Genomic DNA, 20,974 nt, shown 5'->3' with positions numbered 1-20,974 from the left:
CTATCTACAGAACAGAAACAGATCACAAACATGGAGAACAGACTTGCAGTTGCCAGGAGGGAGGAGATGGGGAGAGGGAGTGGGATGGATGGGGAGTTTGGGGTTAGTGGATACACACTGTAATATCTGGAATGGATGGGGAGTTTGGGGTTAGTGGATACACACTGTAACATTTGGAATGGACGGGCAATGGGCTCCTACTGTACAGCACAGGGAACTGTGTGTGACTGGGGTCACTGTGCGGTACAACAGAAACTGAAGAAACTTATCAACCATACCTTTAAAAAGAGATAAACTTCCTTAAAAAAAAGAAATAGTCTTTCCTTCCTACACTCTCCCATATCAGTAATGGTTTCAACTCTGAGCTCTAAGAAATCAACTCTCAAACCTTCCTCCAGCCCTCATTTCCTTCATGAGCTGCTTTCGTTCAACTGCCTTTTCTCTAGCTCCACAAGGCTGCTCTTCTGTCACCCAAGTCAGTAAGTAATCCCTCAACCTGACCTTCTGGTTTGGTCCTTTTTAGTCACTGGCAACACTCAGGCCCAATACTGGAATCTCACTGGAATACTGCCATCTCACTGGAAACTCCTCTTTCTGTAGTCCCTGCAACATCTCAGTGCCAAACCCCCCACTGCCATGGTTTCCATTCCTTTCCAATCTCATGGTTACTATCCAAATTCCTTCCTGTTAGAGCAGCTTCTTAACTGGTTTTTCATCTCTCTCTTACTAAACATTCATACCACTTATTTGTAAGGTGACTTGTATTTATAAAATACTCCTACTCATTTGTTGTCTCAACCACCTTGAAAAGTGGGTCACATAAGACTTATCCTAGTTTGATAGATGAGAAAATCAAAGCTCCAAGAATGAACCACTCCAGATCATTCCAGGCCCAGTGCACTAGGAACATCTCTGGATTCAAAAACTGGCCTCTTAATAAATGAAACAAATGAACAAAAATCTTAGGGAAAAGTTTCCTGGTAGTGCAGCAGGTTAAAGATCTGGCATGGTCACTGCTGTGGCTGTGGCTCGGGTCACTGCAGTGGTGCAGTTTCAGCCCCTGCCCCAGGAACTTCCTCATGCCTGGGGGCGAGGCCAAAAAAATTAACAGACAGACAAAACAAAAAAATATAGCGGACACAGAACCTTAGCCCATATGAGAGCTCCAAATTCTTCTGGGGATCCACAAGTAGAATTAGACAGTGAGTCTCTAAAGGGAGCTGTCCTGGGCAGCCACACTGCATAGGACCTACCAGGGATAGGTTGTAATGAACCCATCTAGAGGAAGTAATGAACATGAACCTTTCAGAATGATTTTTTCACACTATCAGGGCTTACTCAGCAGGTTCTGCACACAGGGTTTAAAGATTCAACCTGCACACAGGGTTTAAAGATTCAATCAGTGTTTCTGCTTAAGTGCCACAAAACCACCTGATAGAAGCATGCACTTCTGCACCCATCTATGAATAAAAAACTGTTTTGATCTGAGGGGAAATACTGATGGCTTAAAACTCAAAACTATTGAAACAGCACACTTATTTCCCCTTTCTAGGCTCGATCCCAGTCACGTGCTTTGATCCCATGCTAGAACAAGTTATGGATCTCAAAGAAAAGCTCTGGTGGGTTCTTTTGAAATAGTCCTAATTTGACAGAGATCATTGGGCAAAAAAAGGCGATAAATGTTTGCAGATAGGAACTGGAAAAGAATATAGGAAAAAATAAATAAAAGGAAGATGCCAGATTCAGAGAATCTCCTTTGTTTTGAGTTCTGCGAATGCCGGCATTACATTCTTGATGTAACACGTGGTACACTTTAAAAGAGAAAGTACAGAAAATATAATTTCCTTAGGTATCTGCCTAGGCAGTCCAGTGTCATGCTAATGGTTAGTAGTAACAATTATTAGTCTATAAACCAAAGAGAAATTAAGAGAAGTAGCTGGGACTATCCTAAAGGACCCCAGCATGGACTACTGTGTGGCTATTAAGAAAGTGGCCTGAGAGGCAGGCACTGGGGCTGAGGACCAGCTTACACTTACTGCTGGGAGACCTAAGCAAGGGCTTGACTTTTCTCAGCTGCCAAATGAGGACAATGGCACTAGCTACTCGGTGTTCCTGAACTCAGGTATACCAAGCTAAAGGAAAGAAAGCATGAAAAGTACTTTCTACCATCTCTTGTATTGAGTTAAACATTCACCATAGGCCTTATTTCACCTCAGGCAAAAACAAATTTAATGACGCCCCCAATTACTACATTGACCACAGGTTCCTGTGCCTTATAGGACTGGTCTGCCCGGCAACAGCACCCCATTTACTCTGAAAGTGTCCAAGAGTGCCTAATAAATCACATGGGCCCTGCCTTATTCACTCTTGAGAGCCTTCTACCACTGGTCCTTTCCAATATTTTCAACTCTTCTCTCCCCTCTGACACGTTTCCATTCTTTACTATCTTTTGGATCCACTGATTTTTCTAAGCAGAAGGGCATTATTAGGTCCACTGTACAAGTGTGAAAACAGAAAGTGGAAGGTTAAATTCAGAAATTACAGAGAGAACTCATGGGCATCTGCTCTCAATACAAGCACTCAGAAGAAATGCATGAAGGCCCAGGCTTGGCCCAGAACTCTACGCTTCTGATCCCAAAGGTTGGGTTCCCTCTTAAAAGTCTCCATGAAGGGGGAGAGACAAATAATATAAATTGTGTATTATATTTTAATATAAATATAAATTGTGCATTTATAGTATCTGTAAATACAGTTTTATAGATTCAGATTATAAAGCTCATATATGACCTTGGTAACAAGAGGTAGGCACATGTCTATGATAGGAAGTTGCTCCAAATACAGAGACAGAAGTGGGGAGAGAATGTTGTTTCATCAGAAAAGCTGAGTGCATCTTGGTTTTTATATTTTTTTGTTTTTCTATCTTTTTGCCTTTTCTGGGGCCCCTCCTTCGGCATATGGAGGTTCCCAGGCTAGGGGTCTAATCGGAGTTGTAGCCGCCGGCCTATGCCAGAGCCACAGCAAGGCCAGATCCAAGCCTTGTCTACGACCTACACCACAACTCAGGGCAACGCCGGATCCTTAACCCACAGAGTGAGGCCAGGGATTGAACTGGCAACCTCATGGTTCCTAGCTGGAGCCATGATGGGAACTCCACATCTTGGGATGAAGCACTGTGGGCTGTGATGATGCCTTGCACAGAGCTTTAAAACACTGCTGGAAAAAAATTTTTCCAAGAGTTCCTGTTGTGGCTCAGCAACTAAAATCCATGAGAATGCAGGTACAATCACTGGTCTTGCTCAATGGGTAAAGGATCCAGTGCTGTCATGACCTGTGGTATAGGTAAGCAGACGTGGCTCTGATTTCGTGTTGCTGTGGCTATGGTGTAGGCCAGCAGCTGCAGCTCCGATTGACCCCTAGCCTGGGAACTTCCATATGCCATGGGTGTGGCCCTAAAAAGGAAAAAACAAAAAAAAAAAACAAAAAAAAATGATTTTCCAAAGAAATAGCATCTCATTCCTTAAGAAGAAATGGAGGCTGATGGGAATGAAATAATCACCTAAGATAGAAGTCAGGTCTTCCAGGTTCTTCTCTTGGATTCTTTCCACCACACCCATAAGTCTCTGGGTTTTGCCAGCAAAAGATGATCATCGAATCACCGGAACGTGGCCTTTAGGTGGTGTGAACAGATAATGTGTCATCCAAGCCAAGATACTGGAGGATGGAGGGAGGCACTGTTAATACTTACATGGGACAGACCACAGAGGTAAACTGGGACGTACCTCTGGGATGTACAGTACTAGACTGGTTTTCACCTTAGCATAAGCCTTTGTGCTCCATCTGCCCTTTACAATCCACAGAGGAAATTGGTCTGTCCAGTTGAATTAAATAATTGATTTTAGGGGGTTTTAAATCATTTCCTGCCTTTTAATTTTTTTTATCTTACTTTTTTAAGATATTTTTTTAGAGCGGTTTTAGGTTCAAATGATGAAGATTTTTTTTAAATGCCCTAACTAGTATTTGTTGATGCACCAAAAAATGAAGAAAGGTAATTTCACACAAAACCCTTGGGCAGATAGAAGGCCAGTAAAGTTTTTTTAAAAAAACTTTTAATTTTGGCTAGTATCCAGAAGGATGCAGGTTAGATTCCTGGCCTTGCTCAGTGGGTTAAGGACCTGGCATTGCCGTGAGCAGTCGTATAGGTCACAGACAAGGCTTAGATTCTGTGTTTCTGTGACTGTGGCGCAGGCCAGCGGCTGCAGCTCTGAACTGACCCCTAGCCTGGGGACTTTCATGGGCACTGAGTATAGTGCAAAAACAAACAATCAAACAAACAAACCAAAAAAAAAAAAAAAAAACCCCACCTTTTAATTTTAAAAGGAATTTATCATTTCATCTTATTGTAAAAGCAAAACTTGCATTTCTGAAAAAATGAAAATAATTACAAAGTTTTGGGACAAGAATCTAGAAATATGTATCAAATAAAAATAAAGCAGGCATCATTTTGTCTCAGCAATTTCACTTCTGAGTATTATATCCTATAGATGGCACGCAAAGATTTCCATGCAGCATTTTTTGCTCTAGGGAATGATTAGAAATAACCTTAGTTCCATCAAAAGGGGACTGGTTAATAAACTGTGGTCATTTTTAAAGGTTTCATATTTATGACCACCTGATGTGTATACCCCAAACCCTGTATGTCCACCTAAAAACTGCAACTCCCTCTTCCATTCTTGTCAGCTGATCATCAAATCCCGCCCATTCTATCTCACAGGCACAGCACTAAGACTCATAATTTAGATTGATTTGATTTTTCCAATGAACTATAGTGAACAGGAAGGCAGAGACCACTGTACCTTCAGGGCCTAGCACCGTCTACAACATAGAATAAAAGTTCAATAACTTGTTATTGACAGAATAAACTGATATATAAATAGCATAATATATATCAAATAATAAACTGTCCTGGCCAAGTCACAAATATGATTTTTTTTAATGTCTGTTAATTTCTGGGTACAGTTTTAAAATCAATGGTTCCCACATTTAATGGGAGTATACGTACTTTTTCAACCAATTACTATGATGGCCAGGTCTTTTAGTCTATCTAAGGAAACGAATAATAAAATTCATAAAATTTCTGAAGCACTGTTCTATATGGGTCTTATCTGAGGTCAAATGGTAAAAATTCACGAAAATCTTCTAAATATAAGAGAATTGAATTCTGAGTAGTACCTGCACTGCCCTCTCTGCAGATCATCTGGGCCATGCAGTTCTGACCTTACAGATTCCCTACCCTGGGGACAAACATGGTAGAGCTGAGGGAGGGAACTCTAGAGGGGCCCAGAGCTTGCTAGACTTGAAGTCTAAGAATCACTCCTGAGGTGGCCTTTATCAAGTTGTTTCTACTGAAAGGTGCACAGTCTCAAGTGTGAGGAAGGAACAGAGTGTATAAAAATAATATGTTAGAATCCAAGTCGTGTACTCAATCTTAAATAAAAAGTAAAGAATTCCTGAAGGGGGAGAAAGATATTTACCTACAAATTCAAGGTAATGATTGACCACTAAGATTGTTCAGAGACACTGTCATTCCTCAAGGGTATTAGCAGCATTAAAATCTAGGGCTAATCAATTAATCCTTACTTTTTTGTCAAGTCCTCAGTTAAACCACTTTTATTACATGTATGCGCATGTGTGTGTACAGACCTATGTGCAAGTCTGTAGGAGTCTGGGATTCATTCAAATAAAAGCTACCTTCCATCTCAAGACATGTCTACATTACTTTTGTCGGAAAACGGCTTAATCCTTCAAGAGATCAACCCCACTCCCCACAAGTCTTAAAAGTGGTCTTGCAGTTTAAAAAGAAGAAAAGGGGAGTGCCTGCTGTGACACAGTGGGTTAAGAATCCTACTGTAGCAGCTCGGGTCACTGGAGGAGGCATGAGTTCAATAACCAGCACAGCGGAGTTAAAAGATCTTGGATTCACATGCCACAGGTGTGGCCATAGAATGAATGAATGGATGGATGATAAAAAGAAAAGTAGGGGAGTTCCCTAGTGGCTCAGTGGGTAAAATCTAGCATTGTCACTGTTATGGTTCGGGTTCGATCCCTGGACCAGAAACTTTCGCATGCTGCAGGTGTGGCCAAAAAGAGAGAGAAATAAGAAGAGGAAAAGAAGGAAGCCAGCCCTAAGCTGCCTTTCTTTAACTGAATCCAGAAGTGACCTTAATGATTCTTTCTTCATTGTTCTGGAACAATGTACAGACTAGCAGCATCTTGAGAACTCCAGCATGGAGCAGTAGCAACTTTAAGTGGATTCTGCCATCCCTTAGCTGTGTAACTGTAGCCAGGTGAGCTTCCTCAACTGCAACATACTAAAATTATTATGTCTCAGGGTTCTAGTCACAGTATGAGATGAGAAGACTAAAACTTTTAGAGGTTTAGTGGTTTTCTCAAAATCACTGAACAATAAGAGACGGAGCCAGGACTTAAACTTGGCCCTCTGATTCCTAAACCTTTTCTCCAACACTGCTTTAAAATCCTTTAGAAATGTCACTGAAGACAAAGGTATTGCTATATTAAAGATCAGTTTCCCAAGAGATCCAAAAAGAAAGAAAAGAAAAAGTTACTTCAGAAGATCACTCATATCCAAGTTATTTCATTGTACCTACTATTTACAGCTACTGTTTAGTACATCATATTTTTATAATGCTAAATACTAGTGTCAAGCTCATAGTTTTTTTCTGATAGGCATTAGAAATAAAGTTACAGAGCTTATGGATACTAAAGGAATACAGCATTGTTAACCAAATGTAAAGACTTATTTCACAATTTCTCCTAGATATTTATCTTTAGAACTTAGTGACCTATAAAATACTCTTAACATGTGTAACAGCCCTGATATGTTCACATGAAAGTGATAATGTTGTCAACAATTGTGTGTCACGGTATTACTAACTTCACTAGAACAGGACAAATTCTCTCCAAAAGATGCTGATAATTTTTTTTTTTCAAAAAACACAAAACAAGGTCCTTAAATATTTTAGCCACAAGATGCCAATAAAATTGAATTTATGTCTAGTTTAATTCAAGAAAGGAAAGTCAGCAGTTAAAAGAGTAGATAAACTTCCCTTTGTCCCTCTTTCAGAGAAACTTTCAAATGTTGAAAATCAATTCCTTTTGTCCCCTTGTTATTCATCTGCTACACATTAAACAGAAACTCTGGGTATTGAATAATTCTCACAGGGTCTTTCATCTACAGAGAAGCCTGGTACAAATTAAATTCTTACTCTCCCTTGCAAATTATAGATATATGTCATAGTGGACCATTGATTTATCAGCTTATGCTTTTGCCTAGTTCAGCATGGTGTGACTAGATAATTGCAGTCCTTATCAAAAGTTACTTTGGGGTTGGGCATGGTGGTGCTATATTAATGCAGAGCATTACTGCATTGTTCTGACTTTACAGTCTCTGTTTAAAAAGCATTCAAGGAGTTCCCACTGTGGCACAGTGGAAACGAATCTGACTAGGAACCATGAGGTTGCAGGTTCAATCCCCGGCCTGACTCAGTGGGTTAAGGACTGGGCATTGCCGTGAGCTGTGGTACAGGTTGCAGACACAGCTTGGATCTGGCATTGCTGTGGCTGTGGCATAGGCTGGCAGCTGTAGCTCCGATTAGACCCCTAACCTGGGAACCTTCATATGGTGTGGGTGTGGCCCTTAAAAAAAACCCTATAAATAAATAAATAAATAAGCATTCAAACAGACACCGTTTTAGTTACTTCCCAGATCCTTGACCCACTTAGGCTACCTGTGCGTGTGTTTAAATATACTGTAAAAATAGAAGTAATATTACTCTGGCAGTGATGTTATGCTATGAAATGACCATCATAATGGTTATTACAAATAATCGGCAAAAACAGGCCATGAAGAATATCTCTTAGAAATGTTTAATTGATGCAAATGGTTTAGCATTGGACTTTAGAACCAACAGTTAAAGAAGTGACTGATCCCAAGCATGCAGTGTCTTCAGAGTGCACAGCCTACACAATATATCTCTACTAAATCCTGTCTTTTAGAAGGAAATCACATACATACACTAACATATCTGCACACACAGCAGTTCTGAATCTCTAAACAGCATTAGAAAGTTCTAAGAATTTCACTTTAAGCTGTTACCTACCAAATACATTAAAAACGCTTTCTGGAAGTTATTCTTATAGATCTTTAATAAAGACAAGATTTGATCAGCTCTTGGTCAATCCCACAAGTGCTGGGCCTCCCCAAAGTGTTCTAATTTTCCACCCAAAGATTTGTTTATCTCAAGTCCAATGTCCGCCTTTATTTGTGATCTCCCACAATCAAAAAAAGGAGCACAGCAGGCATGTCTGCCTGAGCCTCACCTCGCTTGAATCTTCCTGCTGGTTGATAACGGCTAGGGCGTCCTCTGCTGCCTGCCGCTTGGCCTCGGCCACCGTGCGCTCCATCTTTGCACGCTCCGAGGTGATCATGTCGTGTGCTTTCCGCTCGGCCTCTGACACGGCCTTCTGCAGCTCGGTCATCGCCTGGCGCTTCACCTCATTGACCGCCTCCTCTGTATGCCCAGCGGGCCAGACCAGACAAGAAAACAGTTCTCTGTTAGCTCGGGACCTGGGCTGATTGCCGGTACCCAGAATTCAAGACAACAGGCATGACTCTCATCCCCTTTTCTGGGCAGTTCCTCGGCTGTCTAAGGAACCACATTTTGAAAATTCATTTAGGAAAACAAAAGGGGATATGTTTTTTAACTACTGTATCATCACTAAAACTTTTCACCAAAACTCAACCCAAAAAGGATTGAGAACAGACTAAGTCATTAAAAAACAGAAATAACCACAAGAAACCTGACTGGATGTTTCAGATAGATAAAGAAGGTGTTTTGCCACAATGTTAAGGGTTAATATGAACACTGGGAATACACAGGTAAAGCTTTCATAAGAAAGAGAGGAAGAGGATAGATTATTTTCCTGGAAAAAGATACAATACAATAATGAAGAGGTATCTCAGAGCAACTGAGGCAGACCTTTTAAAGAAAATCAAAGATGAAACACAGAAGATCCAGCTTTTCTTTCTCTTGTCATTTACTGAGTAATGTAAATGTATCTTTATAGACTAAATGATAGGGATTTAAAAAACCCATTTTCTCATTTCCAAATTTTCAGTTGAGTCAAAACAGTTTTGCATAGCCAACTGTTGCACTAGACAAATATAATTGAATCGTACTTCAGGCCAAGACAATCAGGCCTGACTATAAACCTGCAAGGTGTCAAATTAGCTCTGTATTTTTGGCTGTGGAAAGGGTGCAAAGATCTGACTAATGTACAACATAAGATTGACAACTAAAACAAGTAATTTCCATTTTAAAAAATTAACTGTTCTAATTAACAAGGGAAAATATCCTCCCCCTGAATTAGTTTATCTAATTTTCATCTTTATTCAAAGCAAAATGACAATGATTAATTGAAAATTTAATAAGCAGTAATTATTAACTTGGCAAACCTAGTACCAATTAACACTCTATTAAAACTAATTATGACATGTTTCATTCAAGTGTTTGCACTTAATTGTTTCACTCACTTAAAAAGCACCTTAATTAAATGTTGTTTAATTAAAAACATAGATTCCTAATAAAAATGTTTTACTGTAGATTAAAAATGTTAAAAGATACAAATACTCCTATAGTTTCTTAAATTTCTATCATTTATCTCACACATACATAGCGCATGACCTGAGGCTCATGAAAAGCCCTCCATTAGTAATCATCTATCAGGACTTTTGTAGCCTTTGCCATTTTCGCAGCATTATTTCTGAAGTTCACTCATTTGCAATTACTGTCTGCTAGATTTTATAGATGAAATTATAAGGGAACAATTCAGACTGGAAATAGTAACTAAAATATGTTAAGCCTTTGTTGCTCACTTTAAGATATGCATTTAAAATCTGGGTGGAAACAGTACTGCACAGAGGCGGGAACACCTTTTTCACTAGGAGGTGAAAAGATGCCTTTATCCTAAACGACTTGGGGCACCAGGGAAGTACTGCCCTTCTAACTATATAGCCAGGCTCTAATTTAGTTTGAATATTCAAGGTGAATTAAAATTCTATCTAAGTGGTAATACAGGACAATAATTTTTGCTTACGATCAAAGCTGTAGCTTGACTAATTGTATATGCAAATCAGGCAATTTATATTTAAATTATGCATTCCTATTCTAATCCCACAGGCATATACAGATCAGCAAAGAGAATTGGTAGGACATTTGCAAGGTGCTTGAATATTTATTACCAACTGCAAACATTCACTGATCATTTGAAAAAGAAATATACTGAAGAAAACAGTTGTAATTTAAAAAATAACTATATTTGTTTTCCAATTTTGTGAAAACCTTTTTTAACTTTAGGCTGTGTTTTGTTACCTCTGTTGTTGGTTTTAAAAAATACTACTTTTAGTGGAAAATTGATATGGCCTTAAACATTAGTTAGGATTCCAAATGTATATTGTTATATTATTATGCTGTATTATTAGAGTAACATACAAACTTTGAATACCATCTGTAGAATAAATAATTGTGTTAAATAAATGTTAATATCCTGATTGTGGTAACTGAACTGTAGTTATACAAGAGAATGTCCTTGATCTTAGGAAATACACACTAAAATGTTTAGGTAAAGGGACACCTTGTGTGCAACTTACTCCCAAATGGCTGGAAAAAAACAAAATACATAACAGAGAAAAGGGGAAGGGAAGAGAGAGACATTGAAGCAAATATAGTAAAACGGAAAATTGGGAGAAAGGTATAAAGGAATTGTTTATACTACTTTTGTACCTTTTTCTGCACATTTGAAATTATTTCAAAATAAAATGTGCAAAATATTATATGATGTACTTTTAAGCACAGGATATACTTTTGCCATTATAATCTTCTGTGAAAAAAAAGGCATATAAATTACACTGAATTTTAAAGCGCTACCCTACTGGTATTTTTCAAATGCTTTAAACTTCATTTTATTTACTTTTCTTTTGTCACAATGGTAATGCACAACACTTTTATTGCAAAGACAGACTTTATTTTTAAACCTAAAAAAGAAAATTTTGCCCACAGCAAATTTTAGAATCTTAGGGAAAAAAGCTTTCAAGTTTTAACAGGCTGTGTGCAGATGTCACGTTCTACCCTTGGTGTTTTCATCACGGTGGGTACTTTGATACTTCCGACACTAGAAATGCTTTTTAAGATGCCTATAAAGATAAATATTATAAGCAGTTATTCAAGATTTCCAGGGGAAACTGTTATCTATACTTCAGGGATTTATTATACTCCTTAAAATTTAGCATCTATCCATAGAAAACTGTTCCCAAACTGTTTTATACAGATTTAGGATCTCACTATAGAAATATAAATTTAATAGACACTACTTCCAAATTATATTTTAGATCAAAGACCTAATATATAGATGGAGAGGCATATCTTAAAAATACTCCAAACATTTGTTTGGTAAGGTTTAACCCTTCTCAGAGAATGCATGGACACTGTAGAAATAAGTATTACTCTTTCTCTCCTCTCAGAATCTCCACAATGAAGAGTACACCCTGAACTGGTTTCAGAAATCCATAAAACAGACAGTGAAGGAAAATAATAGTGGACTCAATAGATTACAACATGTCAAGTTTTTTAAAAAAAAATGATTAAGTGCAAAGTATAAAGAACAGTTTTTAATCTGCTTCCAATTGCTTACCACTTGTGGTAGGATTTCCTTTGTGCATACCCATTCAAGTCGACTTTCTAACAAAGGTGGTATATTCAGAAAAATCTGCTCTCGCTTAATAGCAATCAAACAAAGACTTGAGCAGATAATAGCACAGAGGGAATTTGGGTTACACAAGACTCACTGTCAATTTTTCTTTATGAACTCTTGGGATTTAACTTAAATACAATAAATAAGGGAGATGCAGAGACTCTCTCAACAGAAAAAGTCATCCTTCTGCTATCCCAAATGGCAATTCTTTGTACCTCTTTTTGGAATTAAGTAGAACTGACAGCTTAAAAATGGGGGAAAAAGTGGTCAGAAGGAAGATGTAGCAATTCTTTTCCCAGGTAGGTGGCATTCAGCACATTTTAGCAGCTTAGGAGTATCCTATGATTATGACCCTGGTAGAAAATCTCTTAGAAATGATGCTATAAATCTGTAAGACTATGCAGATGAGTGATATGTGTGTGTATGTATGTATATATATTCACATATTAACTTTAACCTTTAAGCTGAATGAATGGATCTATGAATCTATCTGATTTGTATACCTTCCCTCTAGTTCTCAATCTAAGCTGCTAAGCTTATAGTACTATCAGATATTGAAACTCCTTATCCCTGTCACCTCTTAAAAATTTAAAAACAAAAACCCAAAAAGTAACACAAAACTTACCCCACAAAACTAGAATAAGACTCAAACGATCAGAGTAAGCAAGTTGCAGAGATCTGAAACATAACTGGGTGAAGTCAAAATCCAAAGAGAGAAGTCCCCGTGGTGGCGCAATGGTTAACAAACCTAACTAGGCTCCATAAGGACTCAGGTTCGACCCCTGGCCTTGCTTAGTGGGTTAAGGACCCAGCGTTGCCGTGAACTGTGGTATAGGTCGAAGATGCAGCTCAGCCCTGGCACTGCTGTGGCGTAGGCTGGCAGCTACAGCTGATTCCACCTCTAGCCTGGGAACATCCATATGCCGCAGGTGCGGCGTGAAATGAGAAAAAAAAAATCCAAAGAGAAGCATTCCATAGCAACAAAGAAATAATCTCTTTCCCTTGACTCTTACTCCTTGATTGGAGTTCCCAGCCCTATACCCATCTGATTGTATACAGAAATAGCATTTTCTAGTTTTTCAACTCAGACAAACTGTCTTAATAGCTGAGGTTACTGTAGCTCAAAGCCACATTATGTGTTTGCAACGTCATTTTAAACTCCTGAAACAGGGTTATGCTTTATCTCCTTAGTCGGTTTTCACAGGTTTTGGCTCAACTCTTACAGTGATGGTATTCTACCAAGATTCTGCCAGACTGGAACTTCTTTAAGTCCCATACGTCAATGAGTCATCAGACACTTTGAATGTACTTCGAAATGTAGAATGATATCCCTTAATGAAAGTCTGATAGTATACATGGAAAGAAAAAGTAGAAATTTAGCAACTTTGTCATTTAACTTAATTTAGCTCTGGGCATTGAATATTAATTAGCACAAAAGATCAATTTTAAAAACTGGTTGTCAGGATCCTGCTGTTTAGCACTGGGAACTATGTCTGGTCACTTGTGATGGAGCATGATAATGAGAGAAAAAAGAATGTATACATGTATATGTGACTGAGTCACCTTGCTATGCAGCAGAAAATTGACAGAACACTATAAATCAGCTATAATGGAAAAAATAAAATCATTATATAAAAATAAAATTAAACAAAAAATAAAAACTGGTTGCAAGTTCCCGTCGTGGCACAGCAGAAATGAATCTGACTAGCAGGTTCGATCCATGGCCTCGCTCAGTGGGTAAAAGATCTGGAGTTGCAGTGAGCTGTGATGTAGGTCCCAGATGTAGCTCAGATCCAGCATTGCTGTGGGTGAAGCGCCGGCCAACAGCTACAGCTCCAATTCGACCCCTAGCCTGGGAACCTCCATATGCCACAGGTGCAGCCCTAAAAAGACAAAAAAAAAAACAAAAACAAAAACAAACAAACAAAAAACTGGTTGTAACCATAAAATTTCTGAATGCCTCAACAAGTCAGCTAAATTGGCTGTTTTTTGGTTTTTTGTTTTTTTTTTTTTTTTAAAGAATTTCAGAGATATATGTCAACTACACCACAATTTTTTTAAAAAAAATTAGGAGAAAAGGCTGAAGTAAAACACCAGACTTTGTTTTCACGAAGGAAAAATTGCATGCAAGCTGAGACCTCAGGCTTCCAGCCTGAAACCATCAGAGCCCCTGAAAAATAGGGGTTTATAACAAAAGTATGACCAGACTCTCATTACAATAGCACTAGCAGATGCTACTAAAATGAAAACTATTTCATGTTCTAATCAGGCCTGGTTTAAGAATATTCATCAGGACTTTTAAATTTTCTTTGGGGGAGGGGGTGTTGTTCTGTTGTTGTTGTTCGCAGTGAAGTCCTTTCTTGTCATTCCTCACATCACTGCATTAACAACTGCACACAGCTGCCAGAACACTAAACTCGTGTTTTTAAACAATTCTTACCAGCTTTCTTCCAGATCTCCTCTGGCACATATCCAGAAGCAGGCCTGTGAAGGAATTCCCGATGCGCATCTATGAAAAGGATAAAAATCGGTGGAGAGAAGAAGAGAGCACCATAAGCGCTGTTCTGTCACCACACAGGGTAGAAGCAAGCAATGCCCACTCTTTCAATTTCTCTATGGAAACATAATTTTAAACGGCTGAGCATTTCATGTCAAAAAAATAAAGACAGCAAGAGCGGCCATCAGACCCCCAAGCTGAAACAACTCTAAATATTTCGTTCCACACTATGATATTTAGGAACACGCCTAGCACCCTCTAAGGATGGGAATTTCTATGGGTTTATTTTATTTTATTAAAAAAATTAAATTGTACGTGGTAATTTTCTTTTTGAGAGTCACACCGATAGAAGATTACATGTTAGGGTAACCTCATTTTAACACAGCTCTGATTTGACCACCTTTTCATTAAATACTCCATAGGTTTTTCAGTAAGTTTTTAATAAATTTTCAATAAATTACGCCATGCCTAACTAATTCTCACATTTAATTACTTTAAAAAATCTCGCTGAGCATTCAAACTGCTCACAAAATTCGGATCATACAGATTTCACATGACTGAAAAAAAGAAAGAGTCATTAGCATGGATTCACTGATACCCAATAACATGTTCATGAAAATGGCATGAAAAAAATATATATATATGTTTGAAAATAAAATGTATACAGACTTCCATGTTGGATTTTGAAATGAAAGTCTATGTACTTAGAAGTTTGGGTTAAGAAAAAAAAATCATTTTAACTTTTATAACAATCATTCAACCCATGATAAGTTTCGAATAACTGAAATTTTCTTTACATGTATGAGAATATTAGGTTGCAGACTATACTATATTGTTACTATACTAACAATACTTTACCTAATGTATATTGAAGTTTAAAAGAAATTCAGTCTTGTTTTCTATATTTTCTGGAGTCACCGAATGAGAAAAGCACAATCAACTTAGCTAAGTATATGCCATTTTATATTTGAATGCCTTAGACACATATGAATATTTTGAATCCTCCAAAGGTACACAGATTACCAGTTGGACATAACATGAAATTTTCACAACTATTCTGAATTAGTGAAAGCCTAGTAAAGGAAATATGGAAACTCTCTGCACTACTTTGCAATGTTTCCTTAAATCTAAAATTTATTCCAAATATAAAAAGTTTATTTTTAAGTTTATAATTTCATGAATACCTGATAATCAGATGGACTGGAAATACCCATGCATTCTCATGTGCACATATTTCTATACAATAAATGATGAAACCAAAAATGTCTTTAATTTTCATTTGCTAAATAGCTTGATAAAATTGTTTGGCACATGGAGTTCCCCACTGTGGCTCAGCAGTAACAAACCTGACTAGCATCCATGAGGATGTGGGTGTGATTCCTGGCCTTTCAAAGTGGGTTAAGGATCTAGCACTGCACTGAGCTGTGGTGTAGGTCACAGACATGGCTCAGATCCCACACTGCTGTGGCATAGGCTGGCAGCTACAGCTCTGATTGGACCCTAGCCTGGGAACTTTTATATGCCATGGGTGTGGCCCTAAAAAAAAAAAAAAAAAAAAGGAAAAAGAAAAAAAAATTGTTTGACATAATCACTACTTCAAAGAAATACATGGCTATTAGATTTGTCAGGATTACCTTTCACATCACTATAAAGAAAGTGTGGTCAAGCTCACATTTAGCCACATGACACAGTGAAACAGAAGCTTACTTACGACAAGTTTTTTTTTTTTTTTTTCAGGGTGGAGGGGTGCCCATATCATGTGAAAACTCCCAAGCCAGGGATTGAACCCACGCCATAGCAGAGACCTGAGCCCCTGCAGTGACAATGCCTGATCCTTAATCTACTGTACCACGGGGGAACTCCTTATGATGACTTTTAAAGACTTATTTTTTTAGGAGAAAGAAGAATAATTTATTGTATAGGAATAAATTTGTGAAATCTGAAGACAAACAGAAAAAAACATGCCTTTGCCAAAGTAGCAAAAAAAAGTTTCATTTATTGGTTTAAGGAAAGAGTAGTAGCTTTATAAAAATTATTTTCTTCTAAATGGTCAATAATTAATATAGGGAATGAGAAAGGTGATGTTAATTTATCCAAATTCTATCCATGAAAGATAATAATTACCAGCCCTGGTCAGCAGAGGCAAAAGAGTTCTAAAGCCCAGAGAAGGTGAATCCTGGCTTTGCCACTTACTCGCCCTGTGACACTGGGCAAGTTAGTTTCTCCATGTCTCAGTTGCCACATCTGTAAAATGGGACAATACTATCACATTTGAGTTTGCTGCTGTAAGGACTGAATATGGTACTTTCTACTACATGCTTGGCAGGACACATCCTAAACGGTCATTAGATGTTAGTTGCTACTTTCATCATCATTATATTTAGCAGGTTGCCCAGTAAGAATGCGCAGTCATTCTTTGGTATCTGAAGGAGACCAAGATCTGAGAATGTTCATGGAGTTCCCACTGTGGTGGAGTGGAAATGAGTCCGACTAGTAACCATGAGCTTGTGGGTTTGATCCCTGACCTCGGTTAAGGATCCAGCATTGCCATGAGCTGTGGCTTAGGTCAAAAATGCAGCTCAGATCCTGCGTTGCTACGGCTATAGCTCTGATTCGATCCCTAGCCTGGGAACCTCCCATATACAAAATGGCATGCTATTTGCCTAACCTATACATATGCTTTTGTATACTTTAAATCATCCCTATATAACTTATAATACATAATACAATATAAGCGCTATGTAAATATTTTCCATCACATGACAAATTCAAGTTTTATCTTTTGAAACTTTCTGGAATTTTTTTTTCCCCAAATCTTTTTGACATATAGTTGGCCGAATTCATAGATGTAGAACTCATGGATATAGAGGGCCAACTGTATACTTTTTTCCTTCCCACTGTACAGCAAAGGGATCAAGTTATCCTTACCTGTATACATTTTCCCCCACCCTTTGTTCTGTTGCAATATGAGTATCTAGACATAGTTCCGACTGTACACTTTACTTCCTTATAAAAAACTAAATTTCTCTTGTCTCTCAGAACTTAAATCTAAAGGGCACAAAACTTTATGGACAAAACAGAACCACTGAAGAGGTCTGGATTAGGCAACATACACCAGTAATTTTTTTACCCCCTTAGTACATGTCACCTTGGAACAGGAGTTATTTCTATAGTTTGCAATTCACTGCCTCAGTCCTTGATGGGAAGTCCTCAAACTTCTTAGATGACACTTTATGAATTTTAATCAAATCTCATGAAGAGCCACCCAAATTGACGCAAAGATGATGTACAGGATCAATCGTACACCCACCTTCCCATGTGCTATATAATTGGTATAGACTATAAGGATCCATATACACCACACAGGAAAGTTGTGCAGTATTTCACCCTCATGGCTACATCTCCCTAGATTTCTCAATGACACACTGTCCTATCTGCATAGGGTCAAACTCCACCTGACCTAGAAACGTGATAGAAACACCAACATCAATCAAGCAAGTTCTCTTAATCCTATCCTGCTTTCTAAAAAAAAAAAAAAAAAGTTTTTTTTTTTAAAATAGTTGTGGAAAATAAAGGCAAATGATTTTTTTCAAATAGCATACATCCATTTACAAATATAAATATTTTGGAATATCCTCTCTAGTTCTAAGTTACTGCGTCCTACCAACGGAAAAAATGGAGTGATGACAATAGACGTACTCCTCAGAATCTTTTGTGATACACTGACAAATACTACTTTATTAGCTACAGAAACCAAGTAACAAAAATGTCCCATTTTCTCTTCTGATTGAATAACAGCAATAACAGGTTCTATACTGGCAAAACTGAGCTTAAAAAACAACAAAATCCTTAAGTTGATCAATTTCACAGGAGACAACTTCTAAAGACTTTCTTGTGCAAAACACTGTTTCTAAGCCTCAGATTCTAAAGAAGCTAATTTTTAACCATTAAATCTTGACCACCTATAAAATATCAGCTGCTATAAAATAGGATGGTTGTTCTAAAATGTAGAACAAAGAAGAGTCTGTATGAGATGGTTTAAAATGTGAAATGTATATATATGTAATTACTGCAAGATGGAAAAATTATATTAAAGTCCTTTTGAATTAAGTTTAGCTTGCTCTGGGATACAAACTGCTTGGGGAAGAGAGAAGAGGAAGAGGAAGCCTCTGGAAAAATGCATCTATGAAGTTAGGAGACCAAGTCAAAGTGAGGAAATGTTACAAGATGTGTGAAAGGACAAAGAGCAATCTATGCTGTCTGAAGAGATGGAAGATGCACTGTACTTAGGACAGATGGAAATCCAGTGGATACTAGATACAGCAAGAGCCACCATTAATACACAAGACAGAATGAGCTGATAGCCTCTGGAGAACAACACAACCTCACATGACCCAGGCAAAAGCCACGCTTAAAGCTTGGCAATTCTAGGTAAAGCCTTCACCCTGTAGTGGGCAGGATGAGCCTGTGATCCTGATAACAGCTATTACAAAAAACATTAAAAGTAAAAGTTAAATGAGGTTCATCTTTGTAAATACTACTTACTGTTTATAAAGATAATAAATTCAGAAATTTCAACTTTATGTTCAGAAGCCCAAACAAATCTAGAAGCCATCTTTAACAATGAAATCACTTCGTGCTACAAGGAGGCAACAACATCTCTTCCTGTTTTTCAAAAATGGACTGTTTAACTAATAGTCACATCTCTTTTAGGCCAATATAGTAAATACAGTATACTTAAAAAAATACAGTAGGCACTTTATATTGGGAGCTCAGATGCACTGTCTTGAAATGAACTGCATAATGTAATTTAAAATGAATCAATATGAGTACATAAAATCTAAACTGTTATATACAGATATATTTTGAATAACTTGCTTGTGGTTTTTATAATGATACTATAGAAGGTGAAAAATATATTCCTTTTGGTGGGAGTAATCTATTTTTCTATATATTTTTATGTATTATAAATTAGGGTCCCAAAGGCATAGTAGATTTACTGTTTTAAAAACAGAATTCCCCCTTTCCTGTTTCTCTGCCTATACAATAAACTAGCCCCTAAAAATTACTGTTTGGAAATACTTTCAGAATGAAAAAAAACCTAAGAATCTACTATAATTTCATAAACTTGGATGCCAAGCAAAAAGACTAATTTTATGTACTACTATTCCCTAAACACTGAGATTGTACCTTAGAAATAATAATAATAGCTATTACTTACAGCACATCTACTATGTGTCAGGCACTGTTCCATATGCTTTATAACTATTAGCTCATTTAATAGAGAAATACCTATGAAATATGTATTATTATCATCCCCATTTTACAGATGAGGAAATTGAGGCAGAGTTATTTGCCAAAGGCCACAAAACTAGTAAAAAGAATGAGGGATTGAGATCTAGACATCTGCTCAGACCCTGTATTTTAGCTTTCATGCTGGATTTCCTGAGTATTTAGACACTGATAAGAAATTATATAATCCAATCATATGACAAATGATAAAACATGTTAGCCAAAGGAATTTTAAAATATTAATTTATCTACCAAGCTATCTGAGGCAGGGGGTAGTATTCATTAAACAAATTCTGAATTTCTAAACTTCTTATGGATGATCAACTTGATTTATCATTTTATTTAAAACAAAAACCTCTCTTTGACATTTCTCTTTCAGGCAAGAGCTAAACCTTTAACAAGATGCACATGAAGGTATTTTCTAAGTTTCATACTCCCTCTTCACAATACTTAAACATTAAAAAAAACACACACACGGAAAGATGCATTCCTATTTCAGAGTTTTATGATTCATTCTCTGATACAGGTCTTACATCCCTCATTAAATAACTCTTATAACTTTCTCTAATGATGCAGGAGACTTGAGAAACACAGAAAGAGGGCACACAAATGTAAGATGAAGTGTGGAAAGATTCTACAACCGTCCAAAGGCAGCAAATAAGTAATTTAAAGGAAATCGAATGTCAGAAGCCAACAGAATGGTGTGAACAGCATACTGGGAAAAAAAGGAAATGTAGACAGAGGAAAGAAATAGAACCAGTGACCTGGATAAACACTCAGAAGCACATGAAGAACTAATACTCTGCAGGTACCACCCTATACACAGAAAAGCATTTCTACTTCAGTGATAAAATCATCAATTCTGATGGCATTAACCTGCTCTGGTCAAGTATAAAATGTTAACAAAACATAAATGTATAAAGAGTAGAAATACGTTATGGATTCATTTGTGTACTCAATCTAAACAGTGTTTATGAGGCTACGCATTTAAAATAGTCTTAATATCTGGGTGAAACTCCTAAAATTCAATTAGTAATAGATTAATCATGTTATCTTGGGGAGTTCCCATGTGGCCCAACAGAAATGAATCCGACTAGGAACCATGAGGTTGTGGGTTCGATCCTGGCCTTGCTCAGTGGGTTAAGGATCCAGCATTGCCCTGAGCTATGGTGTAGGTCACAGACACAGCTCAGATCCTGGTGTAGGGCAGCAGATGCAATTCTGATTCAACCCCTAGCCTGGGAACCCCCATATGCCACGGGTGCAGCCCTAAAAAGACAAAAAAAAAGAAAAAATCATGTTATCTTACCCAACCCTTCATACTCACATAATACTATCGATATATTTCAGAAGTGAGAA

The 20,974-nt window shown here is 37.5% G+C and overlaps 1 protein-coding gene across 1 annotated transcript in view; it reads right to left on the bottom strand.

Annotated features, from left to right (window-relative positions):
- The window catches only part of RUNX1T1 (RUNX1 translocation partner 1), a 145,663-nt gene that overhangs the window by 10,390 nt on the left and 114,299 nt on the right, over positions 1 to 20,974 (bottom strand). Inside the window, 2 exon segments of the mRNA XM_021089123.1 lie at positions 8,398 to 8,588; positions 14,267 to 14,335. Coding sequence (XP_020944782.1) covers positions 8,398 to 8,588; positions 14,267 to 14,335 — 260 coding nt within the window.

Source organism: Sus scrofa, chromosome 4 (assembly GCF_000003025.6).
Source record: "Sus scrofa isolate TJ Tabasco breed Duroc chromosome 4, Sscrofa11.1, whole genome shotgun sequence".
Classification (NCBI taxonomy): Eukaryota; Metazoa; Chordata; class Mammalia; order Artiodactyla; family Suidae; genus Sus; species Sus scrofa.
This window is presented reverse-complemented; position numbering and strand designations above follow the sequence as displayed.